The sequence below is a fragment of the Lissotriton vulgaris genome, chromosome 2_1, assembly GCF_964263255.1.
Source record: "Lissotriton vulgaris chromosome 2_1, aLisVul1.2, whole genome shotgun sequence".
In the NCBI taxonomy this organism is placed as follows: domain Eukaryota; kingdom Metazoa; phylum Chordata; class Amphibia; order Caudata; family Salamandridae; genus Lissotriton; species Lissotriton vulgaris.
The window spans coordinates 802,663,394-802,684,698 of NC_141687.1; the positions used below are offsets into that span (position 1 = coordinate 802,663,394).

The window sequence follows — 21,305 nt, forward strand, 5'->3', positions numbered from 1 at the left end:
CTGAGGGGTGTGACAACTTAGTTGGTACACTCAGTCAGGCTGTCCTTGTCTGTACGGGGGATGTGGACATATCCCCTGATGTCAGTCCCAATACTTTGGGCAAATACCGACAGACGCCTTTAATCAATGGAAGAATGGCTCAGGCCTATAGGGACACGGGTGCCAGCGTCACCATGGTGACGCCTAACTTTGTGGACCCTGGACAGATCATGCCAGGTACAGATTTCCTGGTGACCAATGCCAGCAACGTCACTACCAGTCATAGTTTGGCGATTGTTGCTTTCTCCTGGGGAGGGGTAAATGGCCAGAAAAAGGTTGTTGTTAGTTCAGACCTCCCAGTGGATTGTTTGTTGGGCAATGATTTGGAGTCATCGCAATGGTCAGAAGTGGAGCAACGGACTCACATGGAAATGTTAGGCTTGCCAGCTCATGTGTTTGCTGTGACCAGGTCACAGGTCAGACGATGCCCCACTGAACAGGTGCTGGATCCTGGAAAAACGGACCAGACCCCTCCCAAGAAGAAGAGCAGTCGGGTTAAGGCCTCGCCTTCCCCCTTGCCCCAGGTCGAGGATCAAGTCTCAGAGGAGGCTGACCTCCAGGAATTGCGGGAAACTGAACCTAAAGAACTCGAACTTGATCAAGTTGAGTTTCTGGGCTCAGGGGGACCCACACGAGAAGACCTGGGGAAGGATCAGTTAGACTGCCCTTCCCTTGAACCCCTCGGACAGCAGGCTGCTGCTGAGGCTGCTGGGAACGCCACAGGTACCCACAAGGTATACTGGGAAGATGGACTCCTTTACACTGAGGCAAGAGACCCCAAGCCTGGCAGGACCAGGAGACTGGTTATCCCCTTGTCTCAGCGTGGTTTCCTCCTTACCTTGGCCCACGAGATTCCCTTAGCAGGACACTTAGGCCAGACGAAGACGTGGGACAGGCTTGTCTCGCACTTTCACTGGCCTCACATGAACGAAGATACCAAGGAGTTTTGTCGCTCCTGTGTCACTTGCCAAGCCAGTGGTAAGTCAGGTGGCACGACAAAGGCCCCCCTTATACCAATGCCTGTGGTGGGGGTGCCCTTTGAACGGGTGGGGATTGACATCGTCGGTCCCATGGAACCACCAACAGCATCAGGGCACAAGTTTATACTGGTGGTAGTGGATCATGCCACCAGGTATCCTGAAGCTATTCCCCTTAGGACCACTACAGGCCCTGTGGTGGCAAGAGCCCTAGTTGGAGTATTCTCCAGAGTGGGCTTCCCTAAGGAGGTCGTCTCCGACAGAGGTGCAAACTTCATGTCGAGCTACTTAACTGCTATGTGGAAGGAATGTGGTGTTAACTACAAGTTCACTACACCCTATCATCCACAATGCAATGCGCTTGTTGAGAGATTCAACAGGACCTTGAAAGGGATGATTCATGGACTACCTGAAAAGCTTCGGCGTAGATGGGACGTCCTGATCCCCTGCCTTTTATTCGCTTACAGAGAAGTCCCACAGAAGGGGGTTGGCTACAGCCCTTTTGAACTTTTGTACGGGCATCCTGTAAGAGGACCCCTGTGTTTGGTGAAGGAAGGATGGGAGAGACCTCTCAAAAAGCCTGCAACCAGCATAGTGGACTATGTGCTTGGTCTCCGCTCGCGGATGGCTGAGTACATGGAGAAGGCATCCGAAAACCTTAAGGCCAGCCAAGAACTCCAAAAAGCTTGGCATGACCAAAAGGCTGTCTTGACTGTTTACCAGCCCGGACAGAAGGTGTGGGTGTTGGAGCCAGTGGCCTCAGCAGCACTCAAGGACAAATGGTCCGGGCCCTACACCATCCTGGAGAAAAAGGGAGAGGTCACCTACCTGGTGGACCTTGGAACTCCCCGGAGCCCCCACAGGGTGCTCCATGTCAACAGGCTCAAAGCATATGTCGACAGGAAGGACATGAGTTTGCTCATGGCCATAGATGAGGGACAGGAGGAGGAGAGTGACCCTCTCCCCGACCTGCTCACTCAGAATCCTGACGATGGATCGGTAGACGGTGTTGTCTTTTGCGGCAGCCTCTCCGAACATCAACAGGAGGATTGTAAACAAGTTCTTCAATCCTTCCGGCATATGTTCTCTCTAACACCCAGTCAGACCAATTGGTGCACCCATGAGGTTGACACTGGTGACAGCTTGCCCGTCAAGAGTAAAATCTACAGGCAGCCCGATCACGTTAGAGACTGCATCAAGAGTGAAGTGCAGAAAATGTTGGAGCTGGGAGTCATTAAACCCTCGGATAGCCCTTGGGCTAGTCCCGTAGTTCTAGTGCCGAAACCTCACACCCCGGGCGGTAAGAAAGAGATGAGGTTCTGCGTAGACTACAGGGGTCTCAATGCAGTCACTAAGACTGATGCCCACCCAATACCAAGGGCAGACGAGCTTATCGATAGATTGGCTTCGGCCAACTACTTAAGTACGTTTGACCTGACAGCTGGGTATTGGCAAATCAGGTTAGCTGAGGACGCCAAGCCTAAGACAGCATTTTCTACCCCTGGTGGGCATTATCAGTTCGTGGTGATGCCCTTTGGTTTGAAAAATGCACCTGCCACCTTCCAACGGTTGGTGAATCACGTTCTCACTGGGCTGGATGACTTCTGTGCGGCGTATCTTGACGATATCGCTGTCTTTAGCTCCACCTGGTAGGATCACCTGGTCCACCTGCGGAAAGTGTTAGAGGCTCTGCAAGCAGCAGGTCTCACTATCAAGGCTACCAAGTGCCAGATAGGGCAGACACAGGTTGTATACTTGGGCCACCTTGTCGGTGGGGGCCAAGTTCAACCACTGGAGAGCAAGATACAGTCAATCAGGGACTGGGCTCCTCCAACCACCCAGACTCAGGTTCGAGCTTTCTTGGGCCTGACTGGTTACTACCGGAAGTTCGTCAGAAATTACGGATCGATTGTGACTCCGCTCAATGAACTGACGAGTAAGAAAATGCCAAAAAAGGTTCAGTGGACAGCGAGCTGTCAAAAAGCATTCGATGACCTAAAACAGGCCATGTGCACGGCACCTATCCTCAAGAGTCCAGACTACTCCAAACCATTCATTGTCCAAACAGATGCTTCTGAGTTGGGTGTGGGAGCTGTTCTATCTCAACTGAATTTTGATGGTAATGACCAGCCCATTGCTTTTATAAGCAGACGGCTGACCCCCAGAGAGAAAAATTGGTCAGCTATAGAGAGGGAGGCCTTCGCTGTGGTGTGGGCCCTGAAGAAACTGAGGCCATACTTGTTTGGCACTCATTTCAAGATTCAGACCGACCATAAGCCCCTCCTATGGCTAAATCAGATGAAGGGTGAAAACCCCAAACTGCTTAGGTGGTCCATTTCCCTACAGGGGATGGACTTCACAGTGGAGCATAGACCTGGCACTGATCATGGCAATGCAGATGGGCTCTCCAGGTATTTCCACTTAGAACAAGAAGACTCACCTGGTCAAGGTTAGTTTATTGTCCCAACGTTTGGGGGGGGGGGGGTCATGTAGGAGAGTAGGGTCTGCAATCCTATGATCACCCGGACTTTTTGCTTTTGTTTCACTGGTTTACGACTTTCTCGGGCTGTGGGCCTGCCAATCAGACCCACAGCCTAGCTGTTCTCTCGCTAAATTGATGTGTGTACCCTAGGTGCATTACCCAATTGGAACTGGGCCACCTTGTCAGACCCTGTAACTCAGGGCATCGGTGTACCCACGGCCTACCAGGGGCTGAAGCATGTATTATGCCACCCCTGGCTGGCCATCTAAATCTGACACAACTGGCTGCACGACAGCTGGGGCAACGTGGCGTACTCGCCCGTTGCTGTAGGTATAGTATCCCTATACCTAACCTTAAAATGGACACCCGAGTTCCTATCAGTCACTCCTATGGCAGGCCTTGACAATCCTGAAGGCAGAGTGCATGGAACCGTGTGAATTGGGCTCTGGCACGAGCCGAGCCCGGTTGCAGCTTGCGGAACCAAGACCCAATGGCTGTTCCATGATAACGCGTATCCTATCGGTAACTTCGGTATAGCGTTATCAAGACATGTCGAGTAAGGTGTCATACGAATCGGGATGCTGCCCCCTCACCAATTCTGGCGACGAGGTTAGCATTCCGCACTTCTAGAGGGACACGACATGTACGTAACTGTGAACCCCGGTTAAAGTTAACTGAAGCCTCAGCTCCACAAAATGGACGCTGCCACCACAGACACGAGTCTGACCTCCTGCTGCTGGGAGTCCTTCCAGCGAGGAGAGCCTGGACAAAGGGTTTCCTGTCAGGGGCGGTGTTCGCACCGTCCCAGACAGGGTTTGTGTATTCTGGGTAGGTAGGGCTTTGCAAGAAGGTGACTGCGGAGTGGCACCCCGGTGCTCACTACGCATCTGCCGGCTAGAACCAGTTCCAGGGGCGCGCAGCCCCTGACCTGGGGAAAGCCAGGCAGGGGGAGAGGGGTGTAACTACCCCCCTTCCTGGTCCCACCCCTAGGGCAGGACCTAGTCATGTACCCACCCCTTTCTTTAGGATAAAGGCCGGAGCGGGGACCCTTCCAAATTAGATCATCTTTGAATCAAGAACTACTTTCTACGAAAGGACATTCGAGACTCTTCTCAAGATTTCTCCCTTGTGGCTAAGGAGTAGTCACCCTGCATCCGCAGGCACCATCTAAGAACTCTGCGGTTTGCTGCAAGTCCTTCCTCAGGAATCCGACGACCCAGCTCGACGAGAACCGGCTTCCCTGGCACCTCTGACCTCTACCCACATCGTCAGCTCAGCTGAGATCTGTAGGTGCGACTAGACCTCGAGGGACCGGCCATCATCAAAACCTGCACGCTTTCTTAATCCAGCACGACCACCGAAGGAATCCTCTGGTGAGTGCTCTGGGGTCCGAGAAGCCCCGACCCTGAGCCGCTCCAGCACCGAAGTGCAGCCTCCCAGCATCTCCTCCCAGCATCTCACGAGCTGGCTTGTGATCTCCTTGACGACATCCGACAACCAACGCTGCTGGTCTGGTTGCTCCAGACCGGCCTTTGCTCCCTTTTACGAGAGGAGCACCCCGGTCCACTCAAGGCGCCATTTTAGGTCCACCACGTGGCCCTGAAATCTGCCAAGGCTTGTTGCCCCAATCCTGGGCCCAGCGACGCCGACAGCATCAACCTTCGTGGGACAGCTCGCACCTCCATCCTGGTCGCCGACAACGCCTCCTGGTCCGTGAGACTTCAGAGCCTAGCGTCGCCCACTCACCTAGTCTAGGTGACGGCCATCCGGTGCCTTCCTGGTACCCTCTGACTACTGGCTAGTAGTACGAACTTGGTCCCCTCTGCTTTCAGGTATCATCGATCTCTGATCCAGGCTTGGATCTCTACGAACTATTCTTCACTGGTCGCCGGCCAGCAACCCCTTCCTTCCGGCTCCTGGCTCGTCAGCGAAGACCCCCGACGCCTGTAAGACTTGTGCAGCCGCAGCCCTTGTGGCTAGGTAACTCTGGCACTTCGGTGCCCGCATAGCCTCCTTACTTAAGGGTCCTGAGTCCCTCGCTTCCGACTTGCCTTATCGGGTCCGCCCGAGACCACTAAACTTTCCGTGCCCTCGGGCACTTGTATTAATTGTGCACTTGAAGTATTTTCCTAAGAGTTTTGTTCTGTGCTTAGTACCCTGTCCTCATAAAGAGTACAGGGCTGTTGTGATTCTAATAAATATACTGTTTATTTTCATAACACTTGTGTGGTGTCCTTTCACTTGGTGTTCAAGGGGTATGTGATGGTATAACAGCTGGCTTAACACGCCCTCTAGAGTTTAGCCCGAAGACTGCTCGTATCCACGCTACTAGGATAGCTGGTCTAAGGTTGACTTACAACCAATCACTATAAGGGTCGTTTGGAACGATACATAGTGGTCACTAGAATAGTGAACACTGCATATCGGGCCAACTTCTCACATTAATTAATTAATTTATTTATTATTTGTAAAAAAAGTTGTAACATTTTATTCAACAAAGGTGGAGCTGTAGTGTCATGTAAATAAAGAATGACTGAACTCTTTTGGTTCCTGATGGACTCTATAGACCTGTGGCGTAAGCGTTGATTTTAATTAAGTGAATACAGGTTAGAACGAAGAGCTCCTATTTACACGCAGAAGAATAAAGACATGTATAACCACTCTCCGTGTGTGGCATAGTCCATGACGTGTGCTTGGGCTGGGTAGGACGCTATAGTAAATGTAAATGTATAGGCATTTATATAGCGCACTACTTACCCGGAGGGTCCCAAGGCGCTTCGACCGCTGCGAAACCCTTCCTGGCTTCCCTGAGAGATGGTCCCATAATGGGTATCTCCAGGGTGAGACCAGGCATCCCCGGCGGTCTGGTGGGGCCGTTAGTGAAGATGAGGCAAGCTAATGCCCAGAGTTGCCGAGTGTGATCGCTGATCAGAGTGGGCACCGAGGCGAGAGAATTATTGAGTCCGCTGACCCTGGTCCAGAAACCTGCCGCGCCGGGAATCGAACCCTCGTCCGGGGCCGTCCTCTGCTCTCGGGTCTGCCGCCTCTAACCAGTGAGCCACACCACCTCACTCATAGTAAGTGCAACATACACCCAAAGGCACCTTGATGCTGTGACTAATTCCAAATATCTGAGCGAAGTGGACACTTCACTAAAACAGATGCATTTTTCAGGAAATTTCTAAAGAAGCAATGACCTTCAGTTTTACACAAGTTGAGAAAAGGTCGACCTCCATACCTCGGTAATCTAAGCACGGAACCAGAGAGAAGGGAAGAGAGGGAACAAAGAAAACCCTTTGGTGTATGGCTTTAGAGCAAAAATTGCAGTAAAATCAGTCCGGTAACATAAAGGCTTTGTGAGCAACCATAAAGCTTTATGCTGATTCCTTTTGCTTACTAGCAAACAGTGGACCTTATGGTGCACATTGGAAAGTCTAATTCATGACAAGCTGTACTGCCACGTTCTGCAACTCATGGAACTCGCTTAAAGCAGAGTATAGGAGTTGTGAGTAGTGAGTAGTAGTCATTTGTATAGTCGAGCATAGAGAAGATAAAGGCATTGCCAACTCAGTCTTTCAGATGCCATGAAGTGAAGGGAAAAATTTGGACACCCACACAAGGAGATCAACAACGGGGGATCCACAGAGGATCCCTGCCCAGAAGAATAACTTTGTTTTTAGAAACATTAAGCCTTCTTCATCCAATGTAGAATAACGGTTTGACATCCTAACTCCTTCACCTAGGTCTTCAACTGAGTCTGTCTAGTCTTATAATCACCCAAAAAGTTATTTCTTGCCACACCCCCGTTTTGAGCTCAGGGCTGTAGCCCCGCAAGGTTGCCATGTTGACACCTCACTTAAAAGCAACTTACAACTAACTTTTTTGCTCAAGAACATTAGTACCTCATTTACATTCTCCTCTGCTGGCTCTTCCTCCAATCACGCACTTGCAGGCACTGGCACTCATCCATACTCGACCCAGGCTTCCCCAGTGAACTTTCCTCTTTTCCTGACAAACGGGATACAATGTTCCTCCCAATTTCTTGGGCACACCTACAAAGGCAGCCTGGAGGAGCACCCACCCACTCATGCATGTACATGTGATGTGGCCTGGTCTTCATGTTCACTGCCTCATGCTGTAGGGAAGAGGTCATGCACAGGTCATAAAACCACTTGGTGAAGTATTCCTTGGTGGGGGGAAATTAGCAACTTTTTAAACGACCCACATTCAGTCACTTGCTCATTTGAAAAATTCATTCTTTTAATTTATTTTAGTTGTGGAAATATCAGTTTTTTAAATTTGCAAAAAAAGTGTGAACTTGAAGAGTATACCGACAGGTGTGGACGCCTTGAGGTTCTTCTAGGAATAGCTCCTGGATGTTGAAGTTCCTATAACCAGAAATGCGTGAAGTTACTCCTTCCTTGAAATATGTCTGTTTTTGTACTAAAACATAACACCAACTGTGTAATTAGTTTGTACATTTTCAGTTAGTGGTGTAAAGTCCATTATTTCCCATATAGGGAAGGGTAAAGCCTTATTTACTTTGTGGTAAAAACATGCTTGCTCTCCTTTAAATAGACAGCAACAGCGACAGTCGTGCCTCTAGCCTGCTATTTCTGGTTGTAAGACATGAGTGAGCCTACAGAAGGAGGATTGGTCTGCCCATGTAGGTGGGCTGTTATCCTCGCAGTGAATAGCGCGCTGCGTAATGTGCATCATTTGTTTATTAAATAATTTCTGTAGTGAAGGCCTCGCATATGACGCTATTGGCTATGATGCATGAGAAATAAAAGTGGGAACACATCCAATTCCTATTTAATCACATAGTTTGTCATACTTGCTGATTATTATTTTGATCCTGAATAAAATGCATAAGATTTATCATTGCTAGTGTGCATCTGCCTTGCTATCGCTCTGTTTGTCTGGTCTCACACTGTGTGTGTTAGCACATTGTAATTGTCTGTCATGGATATATATGGTAACAATTACGCCAAACTCTATATTAGAAAGCAAGTTTAGCGAGGCAGTATAATTTATAAAGATCATGTTTAGGTTTCTGCATTGCTATCCGTTTACACATCTTTTTTCTTCTCTTCCCTGGTGTTCAGGCCTTTTTACGAATGTGCAATCTGCCAGTCCAGGTGGTTTGCAGGGCAAATGCAGAATTTATGTCCCCATCTGGTAAGTGTTTGTGTACCTGTCTAATGATCCCACAGTGCTGTGGTATAATTTGCAAATAATTAAAGACCCATGCTGGCGTGTATGAAGCGAAGTGTGCTTACTTCTGTGCCTGAGTCTCCCAGCATTTATGGTGAGGAGTGTTATCAAACTAGGGCGTAATTTGGTTATTTTCCTTGGGCATGACCATTGAAACAGTCCTGTGAATTACCGCACATGAAACCAATGTTTGAGCCACCTGTATTGTCCTGTGAGGTACCAGCGTTCAATCAAAGGGTCATATATGCACCCTCAATACAGAGATGGCCAGTGTATACTGGAAATATACAGTGTGAAAAGACAAGCATACTGAGATAACGATAGCTGACCAGCCCATATAGTGCCTGCCAATTCATCACCCGTTGGTGCCTTGAGGCTACTAATCGAAAGGCAGAACTTCTTTTGCACCAACTGGCACTAAGCACTAAACCGTGATCAAGAATTTTAAATTGTAGACACTAGAGTCATCTGCTTTTGTACGCAGACTTCAGAAACAAATATTACTTAATGCTGCAAGCTAGGTGCCAAACCATTTAATTGGTCACCAGTAATCACCTCGCACTAGTATTTTAGCCCAGTGTTTCACAGACATAGTCACACACTTACTAATGCCGTATTTCTTACTAAACATAACCTTTCTTTAGATGTTCTGTTACCAGACTAGAACCTGTGTTGCTTCTTTGACACAGGAAGGTGGGAACTTCTCTCTCTGGTCCCCACATCACACACAGTCTCTCATCACCATAGAGTACCCAGTTATAAGACAAAAAGTTAAACATGGAAGCAAATGCAGTATGTTTCAGCAAACTGAGAGAAAAGATCAAATTGAAAATCTAACTACTTAGTGACCTGACTCAAACTTCTTTTTTATTTTTGTTTTTGCAGCCTTTTATATGTCATTATTTAGATAGCCATACATAATCAAGCAAAGACTAACTCTCCTCTCCCCCCACAGTAGTCTCGGGCATACATATGATACAGTGAGACGGCGCATACACAAATAGCAAATCCCTAAATACAGATTAGGTTGCGTGTCTTATGTGGTCCAACATAATTATGAAACGTGTGTGTAATTATGGGAACAACCCCAACCAGCTCAGAATGGTTTCCCCCCACCCAAATCAAGGAAGCCTCTCATTCAGGGATCTAAGTCAGCATTTCAGCCCATTCTGGCAGTTCCTCTGTGACTTTGTCGTCACGGCTCGTCAATTTAAAGTATTATTTGTCAAATGTAATACAAATGAAATGACAGGATTAGGTTCTTATCTATCTGTTTTTATTAGGGTTTATCCATTATATATATTATTGCTCATATTTATTCTTCTTATTAATTATTTATTGTTCAATATGTTTTTTTATGTATTACATGTTGTAGTACCATAATTATTTATACTCTCTCTTAAATTAATTTAAAAAATTGAACAATTAAAAAAAAGTATTATTTGTCCTCCAATGCCCATTCTTGTAGGTCTTTTTGCCATATCCCCAACTCAAAGGCTGTGGTGCCTGCCGCCCATTGATTTGTTGTGCTGCACTTTGACAACAAGGTCCCCATCGCCAACATCCACAGTTTTTTGTGGGCTTTCTTGAGATGAAATATGCAAAAAATAAATTTTTTCCCAATACCCCCAATATTCCCCCAGTCTCATGTGACAGTTCTGCACCTGGTCCCAAAACGTCCGAGAGCAGAGCTGCTCCTCCCACCCTCCGGCCCGCCCGCCGCAAAGCAGCAGGGATCAAAGGAAATAATGATAGTAACTTACTATCATTTTATGTTTCTCACTGCTTAACAGCAGTGGGGCGAAGCTCTTCCACCATCGCAGAGGACCCCCTCCTTGTGCACCTTGGTCCCCACAGGATCCCCCAATCATGTAACTGATTCCGCAGCCAGGAGACAAGGGGCTCAACCGCAAACACGAAGATCATAGGGGAATGCGGGCATCCCTGTCTAGTCTCTCTATCTAGGGTCCATGCGTCACAGACTATGCTGCCTTTTCGCAGCCTAGTCCATGGGTCAGTGTAAAATAATTGAACCCAACTGATTAAATTGGGACCAAACCTCAGAGTTTCCAGGACGACCGAGTTGAATGCATGTTCTTAGTCCAGAGTGGCCAACGCATATTCTGCTGCAGAATCCACTAGGGCCCTCCTAACATTCACTAACTGCACCAAGACTATTGGATCCTCTTGCATTGTAGTAAGTAGGCCAGTCTCTCTGGTCTAATCAAATACCTCCAGCAGTTTCTCCAACAAGTACAAGGATATTTCCAGATTATAATCCACTGTGAAGCCATCAAGCCCAGAAGCTTTGCCTCTGATCATCGTGCCAAAGCTTCCTTCATCTTGGGCACACCAAGCGGATCCTAAATGGTCTCCTACTGCTCAGGTGCAAGCCACAGCAGACACACACCACTCCACCCCACCCCAAAAGTCTCTGACCTCCTTTTCAGTTGCTGTAAATGGATAAACTATCGCTCTCTACAAGTAGTCCATGCAGAGGTCATTAATGTGCTACTTGACCGTACCTCTCTCTCATCGCTCCGTTCTAAGGGTAACAAATGAGGGTGGGGCTTCTCCCAATGTAACAATCACACCAGCCGGCGGCCAGACTTATCCACCCTCTTGAAATAGCCTGCGTCAATGACATCTATAAGTGTAGCTGTCAAGGTGGGACCAGGTGTCCTCAAACTGACGGATTGTATCTAAAACTGTTGGGAACACCACAGATTTGTCACAACCCATGCCTCCAAAGCAGCCAACAGTTTTCCTGTATCCATCAGGGCTTACTCTGGCTGTTCCCTTATCCCAAAGATCCGCGTTATAAATTCTCCTTGAAGAACAACCTTATAGGCCCTCCCCCTCCAGGCTCTACTGTCTGTGGACCCCTAGTTTTTCAGGAAGTAGTGTGTTGTAAACTACCTAATAAGTGCTAGGAAGGCAGTATCCACTAAAACCTCCGACCACAAACACCACAGTGGTATCGGAAGAATGCGCAAGCTTATCGCAGTAGAAAAAAGCAGTGGGGAATAGTCTGATAGGAATCTATACAAATATAGGGCTGTGTCAAATAACTTAATATTTCTCCAATTACTGAACACCAAATGTATCCTGCTATAGGTATCATGCACTGGGGAGTTAAACAAATACATCTTGTCAGTAGAACGCTGGCTGCTTGAACACTATGATGTTTAGGAAATGTATAGACCCTGTATCATTTGGGAAATGCATTCAGCCTTTGGACATTCCAGGAGACTACCTTCCTAGTTATCACAGCCATCATTCAAGTGTGTTAAAACAGTGCACCACGCCAAATTAAGACGTCACCCACCCAGCTATAGCTCCTTCCTCCTTTACTCAGGGACTCACTGAAAACAATACAAAACTGTTATATACCCCCTCCCTTGGCTGGCGCCATGACTCCAACTAAGCGATCGTCCCAGTGTGCCCAGCGATGACGGGTCCGACACAAATTCTTTCCTAATCTCCAACACAAAAACAAAAGGCCTTATATAGCACTTCAAACTATGTGATATATTGCAGGCAGTATTTGGACAGCCAGGTTTCCCACTGTTACAAGGGGGGTTCTTCAGCCAATCTGATTCTACCAGCTGCCCTGTCCTCCATTACATGGTTAAGACCCATGCTACCATCATCACCAGCTCACCCGACTAATATTGAGCCAAATCACATGGTGCCCCTACTCAACAAGGGTACACACCCCAAGGGCTAGCAGGTTGATTAGAAAGAGGAATAATGTATTGCATAGTGTCCACAAGCATGTTTCCCCAAAGATGATGCAAAGTCCCCAACCACCCAATCCAACCAAGTCTCAAGGGTCCCACGATTTCTCCTTCTCTCCCAGCATTTCTAAGGCTATCTCCGTCAATCTCTCCGGTGATCTTGTCAGGATAGCCACCTCCCCGAGGAGGAAGCAACCTCATGCCCCAAAGAAACATCATCCTGTACCACCACTCAGGAAGGCCACTCCTTCCACCCACGCCAATAGCGTTTTCTATCTCGGAATCTTCTCTGACGGGCGACGACTAAACTCTGTCCCTCCCCCGAAAGGGCAGCCCTTTGGGTGCTAGCCTTGTCCCAGATCCACAGCCAAACTTAGACATCCTCCAGGGTGTCAAAGAAATGACTTTTCTCATGCACTACCACCAGTAGGCAGGCCTGGAACAGCAGAGTATATGTAAGGTTCATCGCTCTAGGGTTTGTTTGTTTTTTTAAACAGATTTTATTGGTCAGAATAGCACATAAGATGCAGACCTCTGAAACCCAAAGACAGCTGCAGCATAAAAAAATGTGACTTTGACCATTTTGCATAGTAAAGAACAGGATAATATGGAAGGAAATACAAATAAAATTAATTCCTGCAACCAACCAACTTCCCCACCTCCCTCCCCACCCCCCAGCGCACCGTCTCCATGTTCCGGAACCACATATTACTGACCCAGGCTGCCATCAATCTACACAAGAGCTCAACATCCACAATACCATTGTCTACTAAGGAATCGCAAACCACACATAGGGGAGTTCAAGAAACATGAGAGGCCATCTGGTTACTCTGGGTCACAACCCCGGTCCCCCGGAGGCGGCTCCAGCTCCAGGCCTCTATAATCCGCCCAGCGCCTCCTGATCCTATAGTGCTTCCTAGGGCACCCTCAGGCCTCAAACATGGGGAGCTTGAGGCCCATACTTAAGTCCAGGCTATTTTTTCAAATCGAGACTGAAGGGGCAACCACTGCCTTCCAGGCCCTAGCTATATCTCTCTTCGCTAAGGTAAAGCTTAGGAGCATGAGATGTCGCTTATAGATGTTGCCCTCCAATCATTTCCATGACATGAAGGAGAACTAGTTTCGGTGAGTGAGGAAGCTCCCACCCCAGAACCTCAGATAGACTGGCCAGTACCCCCCTCCAGAAGTGTGCTAGCGCTGTGCAGTGCCATATGGTATGTATCAGGGTCCTCTCCTCATGCCCACAGCGGAGACACCCCGAGGAAGCCACCAAGCCCGCCCTCCAGAGCCTAACCCTGGTAACATAAACCTGGTGGAGGTATTCAAATTGGATAAGTCACAGGCGCACTGCAAAAACCGCCCCACGTGGGGAAGCCAAAGCTTCTGTCCAGTCCTCTTCTTCCATCTGGCCCACATCTCCCTCCCAGGCCTCCCTCAAATGCTGCAAAGATGGGGAACAGTGCGTAACCAGAGACTGATACATTTTGGAGATCTTATGATCTAGGAGATCCCCCATAAAAACCTTAGCTTCTACCGGGCTGAACTCCTGCAGTGAGTCGAGACCCTCCAAGCTGGGGGCGCTGGCATGCCGAAATTGTAAATATTAAAAAAACGGAGTCTTAGGCATCTGAAAAGCCGTGTGGAGATCTTGAAAGGATTTCAATACCGTGCCACGCATAACGTATCCCAAAGTAAAAATTCCGATGATACCCCAGTCGCGGAGCCCGAAGAGGCCTAGCAACTGCGGAAAACGGCTGTTGTGCCATAATGGGTTCTCTCTAGTCAGTCTATTCAACCAGCCCGTCTTTCGCAATGCCTGCCTCCAAATCTGAAACACAATCCGCGTGGCAGACGGTAGGAGACGCCTCAATGGAGCAAAGTACAGAATAGTGTGTAGGGAGTGGTCCCCTATGCAGCGCGGCTCCACGGCGTACGCTGGGTCTGTCCTGTCTCCATACCACCACTCGTTGAGGACAAGTAGATGCGATGCAACATAGTAGGACCAGATATCGGAGTTTGCCAGCCCCCACAATACGTAGAGAGGAAACCCGTCCGGACCGCCACCCTTAACGCTCCACCCTCCCAAAGGAACTGTCCCAAAACTGCATTCACCTGCCGGAACCACCGCAGGGGAATTGGATAGGGATGATTTTGTAGTTGATACAGTAGTTGCGGGAGCGACACTATCTTAAAAATGGCTGACCGGCCGTAGATGGACAGGGGCATGTGGGACCAGGTCTTAATGTCCTTGCGCACCCGCTCCTATACAGGTGCAAGATTACTCTCCCAGGCCGTGGCAGGAGAGTCGGACAGGTACACCCCCAGGTATTTCATGCCCCCTTGTACAGACGAAGCCCAAGAACCAAGCTCGCCCGACCTCCAAACAACCACAGAGTGGTTTTCCGAGGGTTCAAGTATAAACCGGACATTTCCCCCCAAATCTGCATGATACGCAGCAGTCGAGGGCCCCAGTCGCTGGGCAGACACCCCCGGTCCCTGGCCTCCTCCACCACCCTGTGGTAGTGGGGTCCCAGCTGCAAAAAATATTTTTTAAAGAATTTACATGGAAAGCCATTAGGGCCCGGGGCTTTGCCAGAATTAAAATCTCCCAGGGCCGCCCCCAGTTCTTCTTCAGTAAGCGGGCCTTCCAATTCTTCCCTAACCGCGTCCTAGAGTGCCCTCGTGGGAGATCGCCCAGAAAACGATCGACGACCTCCGCCGGGAGGCACTCCGCATGGGCATGCAGCTGGGCATAATACTCTGCAGAACTGCCCGCGATAGCCGACGCGCCCGACACAGGGAGCCCATCCAACCCCACAACACCCAGAAGCACCTGGGGCGAAGCGAACCCTGACACAATCGATGCAACATTTTACCAGATTTGTTGCCCCATTGGTAGCTCCTACTACGAGTAGTAAGCCAGGCCTGACGAGCCTCGTCTAACAGGATATGAGAATATTCCTGCTGCGGTAGCAGCAGCCGATGACGAGCCAGCCGCCTAACCTCTTCCCTGCCGCGCGCCTCCAAGTCAAGAATAGCAGCTTCCGCCCGAACCAGGGCCTCTTTGCGCTTTCTTCCGGCCGGGCACAAAATGAAATGTCCACCCCCCGATTGGTGGGCTTAAAGGCCTCCCAGAGAGTCTCGCCCCAGAGACCAAGCCCAAGTTAATGGCCAAATTTTGATCAAGGGCATCTTCCATTCGTTCCCTGTAGTCCTCCTTCTGAAGGTTCCAGACTGAGAGGTGCCATCAAAATGGCCCACAGGCTCCCCAGGCTCGTATAGTAAGTGCCACTGGAGAGTGGTCAGAGAGTCCGTGCGGGAGTATTTCAGCCTCCACCACTCTGCTGTCGAAGACCCGTGGAATAAACAAATAGTCTAAGTTGGAGAAGGAACCTTGAACTGCCGAAAGATACGTATAGCTCTGCGTGTTACCATGCATCCTGTGCCAGGGGTCGACCCAATCAAGACTCGTCACTAAGGAATACAGCTTAGTGGGATGGCGGGCTTCAGAGAGACCCCCCGGCCTCCATCTATCACTGGCCACATCCATCACATCATTCCAATCCCCTCCCACCAACGCAAGGCCCTCAGGTATCTCTGTCCACATGGTCAGAATCTTTTCGGTTAACCCTCAGGAAAGAGGCGGTGGGCATAGACGCTCCCCTGTACAAAAATCTCATCCCCTACCCTGAAGATCCCCCCCAGGGTTTAACATGTGTGTATGCAACCCTACGATGTATTAAAATAGCAACCCCTCTGGAACCTCTTACAAACCCGGAATGAAAGACCTGTGTGAATCTGAAGCGCTGAAGCATACTGCCTTAGTCCCCATAAGGTTGGTGTCTTGCAGCAATAATACCTCTGCGCGAGCTCGCTTGGCTGACTTCAGAATAACCCCCCGTTTGATCTTGTCTAGCACCCCTCTAACATTCCAGCTAAGAACCCTTACTAGACCATGGGCCTCCTGTGTACTAACAGACATTCCTATTCCGCGCAGATCCTATACAGTACCATGGCAGCAGCATCGCTCTAAGGTTTTGCTTAACTTCTAGATGTGATTTCAGTTGGGTCTGAACCTTCTGGGTATATGGGTAAATGGCTATGGTGTGGTTCCTGAACTGTTGGTGTGCCGACTCTGGCTGCGCGGAGGATAAAATCCAGGTCTTTCTAATTGAGAATACTTGCTATAATAGGCCCTGGGTGGCACACTAGGTCGTAGAGCAGAGACCAGTGCTCGGTATGTCCTTTTGATTGCAAAAAGTTGGGAAAGCCCCTGTGGCCGCAGATCTTTTGTATCTACTCTGCTAAATATCAGTCTGCGGCTGTGCCTTGCGCTCGCTCTGGGAAATCCAGAAAACACAAGTTATAGCGACTGCAGTGGCCCTCCGCATCCTTCGCTTTGTTTTCTAATATATGCACCCTGACCATCATCTGTGCAATGTGGTCCTTCAAGGCAGTCACCTCTGATTTCAGTTCAACTATGGAGGCCTCCGCCACCTATATGTGCTCCACCATCTTGCGTAGGTCTACTCTGCGCAATTTGGCTTTGTTGTAAACCGTATCATTTTTCTCCTTTAAAACAGTGAGGTAGACCTGAACAGCCGCCATCGTGTCCACTTTTTGAGGGCTCATCTGCCGACACCTCTTGTTTTGCAGATCTCTGCGTACATATATGCCTGGTCAATCCCCGGGGGCTAGTTCAGCAATCACAGACTCCGTGGGCTGGAAGGGAACAAAAGGGGTCGGGCCTGACATCAGCCATGCAAGAACACTATGGTGCCCACAAGGGTAGGATATCAGGGCCCTCTCTCTCGAGTCGCAGGTGCTAGGTAAAAGCCACAGGTCTGTTAATGCTGGAAAACTAGGCAGTCCAGCGGGTGGCATCCACTCAGGCCCCCCATCATCCAGCATAGGACCCATGAGTCATCCGGCCCCCACAGCAGGTCTCCACATGTCAACTCCTTCCGACCGCAGAGGCAGTGCGGTGCAAACGCCGGCCCGCCCAGGCCTCCGCCAAGTAGCAGTGAGGGGATCTGGAGGCAAACTGTAGCACACCTCAGGATGGTCGGTCCCCCTCCCGGATTTCCAGGGGGGTCGAGATTTAAGCCCCTGGGGTAGCAAGGCTGCAGGATTTAGTCAGATGGGCCAGGAACTCTCTTAGAGAGCGACCACTCTGGCATCTTGCCAAGGCGTCGCTCCAAACTTTCAGTTTGAAGTCATGTGCATTAGGCTGTTTTATCTGCTATTTATAATTCTGAATAATGTATAGTATTTTTGCAACTACATTATGTATGGATAGTAAATGCCCAGTGGGTTATGAATGTCAAAGACTATGCCGGTAGAACCCAGATGACCATTCTTTGTTGCCACAAAGATACTTATGTTTGGATTCGATCTGTAGACTCTCGGATTGCAAATATTCAACTCACATTCCCAGTGGTGGTGTTCAGCTTAACATTTTTTTAATCAAGCTACCCTTTGTTTCAGGTAGGCCGACTCTTGACCTGTACTAGAGAATTAAATCACCTTATTAGTTTAATCACCTATAACTTTTCTATGGCCTTAGGCATGGTTGAGCATTCAACCCTTATTCCTTGCTCCATTCACAAGTTAGGATTTTCAATGATGCCTTTATTATAAATCATGTTGTTTTAATCTAATTTCCTATATATAGGTAAACTCAGACCCTTGGTCTCTTCACCAATTCAGTTTACTTCTACAAGTATTCAGATTCTCACCAGTTTCCCATTCTTTTTAACAAATACATGATACCTTTTTAGCTCAAATTAAAGGTGTTCATATTTAGACCTTGATCAAGAGGTAGAATGTTCCAAACCTGATCGCACATAGGTTCACCAGCATGTCACCGGATTGAAAAAATGGTATGCCATCCTCACTAGTTGCCTTGGAGCACTCAGACTGTGAAGGAAAACAAGATATCTTCTCAATCCTTCAAATTAATCTTCTTTTATTCCAGATTTAGCAAAATATGTAATGTTCTAGCCAGCTAACCTGTTTTGTCAAGTGGGTGTAACCCGGTGACTTCATCAGGGCTGGGAAAAGTAAGTACAGTAAGTCTCACTTGATGATACGTAAAACATTATAGTGTACTTGCATGATTGCCAGCACCAAAGCACAGGAATTGTATATACCTAATCTGATATCCATAAGTGTTCCAAGTTGCAAAGTGTGGTAAATAATCCATTATAGTGTTCAAAATGTCAAATCCCTTACAGATCATATAGGCTGATAGACTAACATGCTAGTACTTATTTTTTTTAATCTGTGTTAAAAATTAAAGCTCTTCAATGTACAGTCAAAACTGTGAACGTTAGATGTACTTCATTTTCTTCAGTGCGCTGTATAAATGTGTTCACACATTAAAATATGTGTTCAATGCCCTACATGTGTAAGGTGTTCATCACACATTCAAGTATTTCAGATTATATTTCTTTTGTTTATTTAATGTATTTGTAATATTATTATAACTAGAGTCGTGAGTGACGTGGGCCGTACGATCAAAGTCCTTGCACACCCATAGGTGGTCTTGAACTGTATTGGAAGAATGTTGTCTTCCTTTTTCCATGCAAGTCATGCATCACACAGCACGTGGTATCGTTAAATTCTCTTTACCACAAAGGTCACGGATCCAAAGCTTCTAAAGCTGAACTGTGCACGACCATGGGCGGAAGTTGTTTTACTAAACCGCGATGAGGCACACAGTGCTGGGGGCCTTTGCTGCTTTACTGTGCCTTGTTTCTAGAAGTCCAGCATTTTGTCATTCTCGGAAATTGTACTACTGTCCATAAGCACTAAACCTCACAAAGAAACAAAGATCTGTATTGTCTGCATATTGAGGGCAGTGGATATTGAGAGGGAGCATATACTTATGTCAGTCAGTAGTTAACAGTCAGTTAAATGCAGCCAAATTGCAGTAATAATTGATTCTAGGGGCAGTTTGTGGCCATGTTGGTTAATTTCCCCCGACTGTAATTCAGTCCCCAATTTAAGTGATAGATAAACCCATCAGCCTAATTAAAGACAACCAAACATTTCCTATTTTTGTAGGGCAAAAACAGCTCCTCATGTTGAAGGCAAACATTGGCACACTGCTTCATGTCATTTATCCTGTAACTGAAAATATGTAATACTTCAGATATGCTCGTTACATTTCGCTAATGTTCCCCCTAAGTCCATATATCTTTTTTCAAAACTGCAAATGACCGGTTTTATTGCAGCTGCAAATTAGATTGGCAGGCAATTGTAAAACAAAGTAAATGGTAAAATTCAAAATCACAAGAGCTGAAAATAGATTGGTCCCTGCTAAACGAGCTAAATGATTTTAATGTGACTGTAGGCCCCCGCCACACACACACACGTTCCTGTTATGGCACGTTTTACTAATTGAAAATTAGGAATTCCCCTGGCTGATCCCTGTACAATGAGGAGTCAAAACTCGGTGAACTGTGGTCGATGGTCCCAACTTTTTCCTGGATTATTGGTTTAAGATTTAGCCAAATAATGCTCAGAAATGCCTTCAGGCACCTTCCCTCTTGATGTGACGTAGGTTCACGAGTACCTTCGTTCTTTTGTCACATTCTGCTCACGGGGGAAGCAGAGGACGGAAGCCTTTGATTGGTGCAGTTTAACCCATCCGTTACCCCAAGGCTGACTGTAGCCTGAAGGGGAGATCTGTTGAAAGGGACCGTGGCTGAGCCTGCTGTTCATGTGACCTCCGTGTGAACTGCAGCTGACAGCAGGCGGCCTGCTTGGGGCGAAAAAGCTCCAGGCGCGTTGGTGAAGGAGTTTTTTTGGGGAGGTGGGTGGGTGGGGGCACACACAACATTTGTCGTAATGTATATAAACTGCGGAACGATTTGTTTTTCTAAAGTCGGATTCCCCAGTACATACATTTTACAGTTTTTCTTATTTTGCGGATTTTTTTTAATTCTTTCCCATCAAATCGAAAATGTTGTTATGGTTAGGACTCATTAAAATTGATCCTTAACTCCCAACATTAGGAAGGTGAGAAACAGGACAAGCTTTGTTAGAAAAAGAGACGAGTATCGATAGAAGTACAATGGGCATAATAAGGTTTTAATAACTACGAAAGAAGAACCATCAAGGTAAACAGCTAAACTCGGTACTTTTACTAAGAAACACTTGAACGGGGTTCAAACCTTTCTGGCAATAAATACTTTATACACACCATCTTCAATTCAAAAACAATGGCGGATTTAAAAAGGGGAATAAAGATTTGTGTAAGATATGCTGCATTTGTGCATTTTATGTTGCCCTCCCAAATTCAGCCCACATGCAAAATGTGCTTTCCCTACATTCACAGAAGGATGGACTGAAATCTGCACCTAACATGCTTCTTTTCCCCCACCGCAGTGCTGAACAAGCACAGGCGTGTTCAGGGGGAGTCACAGCACTGAGATGGGTCTACTGATTACATGTTGCTCGCAGAAGCGAATGCATAAGAGAACAGTATGGGCATAACAGCTTCTTTTTTGGGCTGGCGTTAGCCAAGTCTTTTTGATTTTTTTAAAATCATTCATAAAATATACTTGGGAGGGCTTTCAGTCAGCTCTCTTCATTCACTGGTTGGTTACAGTGGTATTCACTTTTTCTTCCACCCACTAACCGTAGGGCAGTGGATCAGCCCACTTCAGCCGTTGACTAACTTCCCTCTGAGTGGTGGCGTTCTGCTTATTCACAAAGAGCACATCCTCACACAAAGTAGTTCAATCAGCACGATGGACAACTGTAGCAATGTGAAAGCAATTTTTTTTGATTTAACTAATGTTTTTAATTTATGTTGGCCAAGGCCTAGAAAGTACCCCAACA

The 21,305-nt window shown here is 47.7% G+C and overlaps 1 protein-coding gene across 1 annotated transcript in view; it reads left to right on the plus strand.

The window, feature by feature from the left end:
* Positions 1–21,305, plus strand: part of MTX2 (metaxin 2) — a 418,975-nt gene that overhangs the window by 245,610 nt on the left and 152,060 nt on the right. The window contains exon 4 of the mRNA XM_086956187.1: positions 8,607–8,679. Coding sequence (XP_086812313.1) covers positions 8,607–8,679 — 73 coding nt within the window. The remainder of the gene's footprint in view (positions 1–8,606; positions 8,680–21,305) is intronic.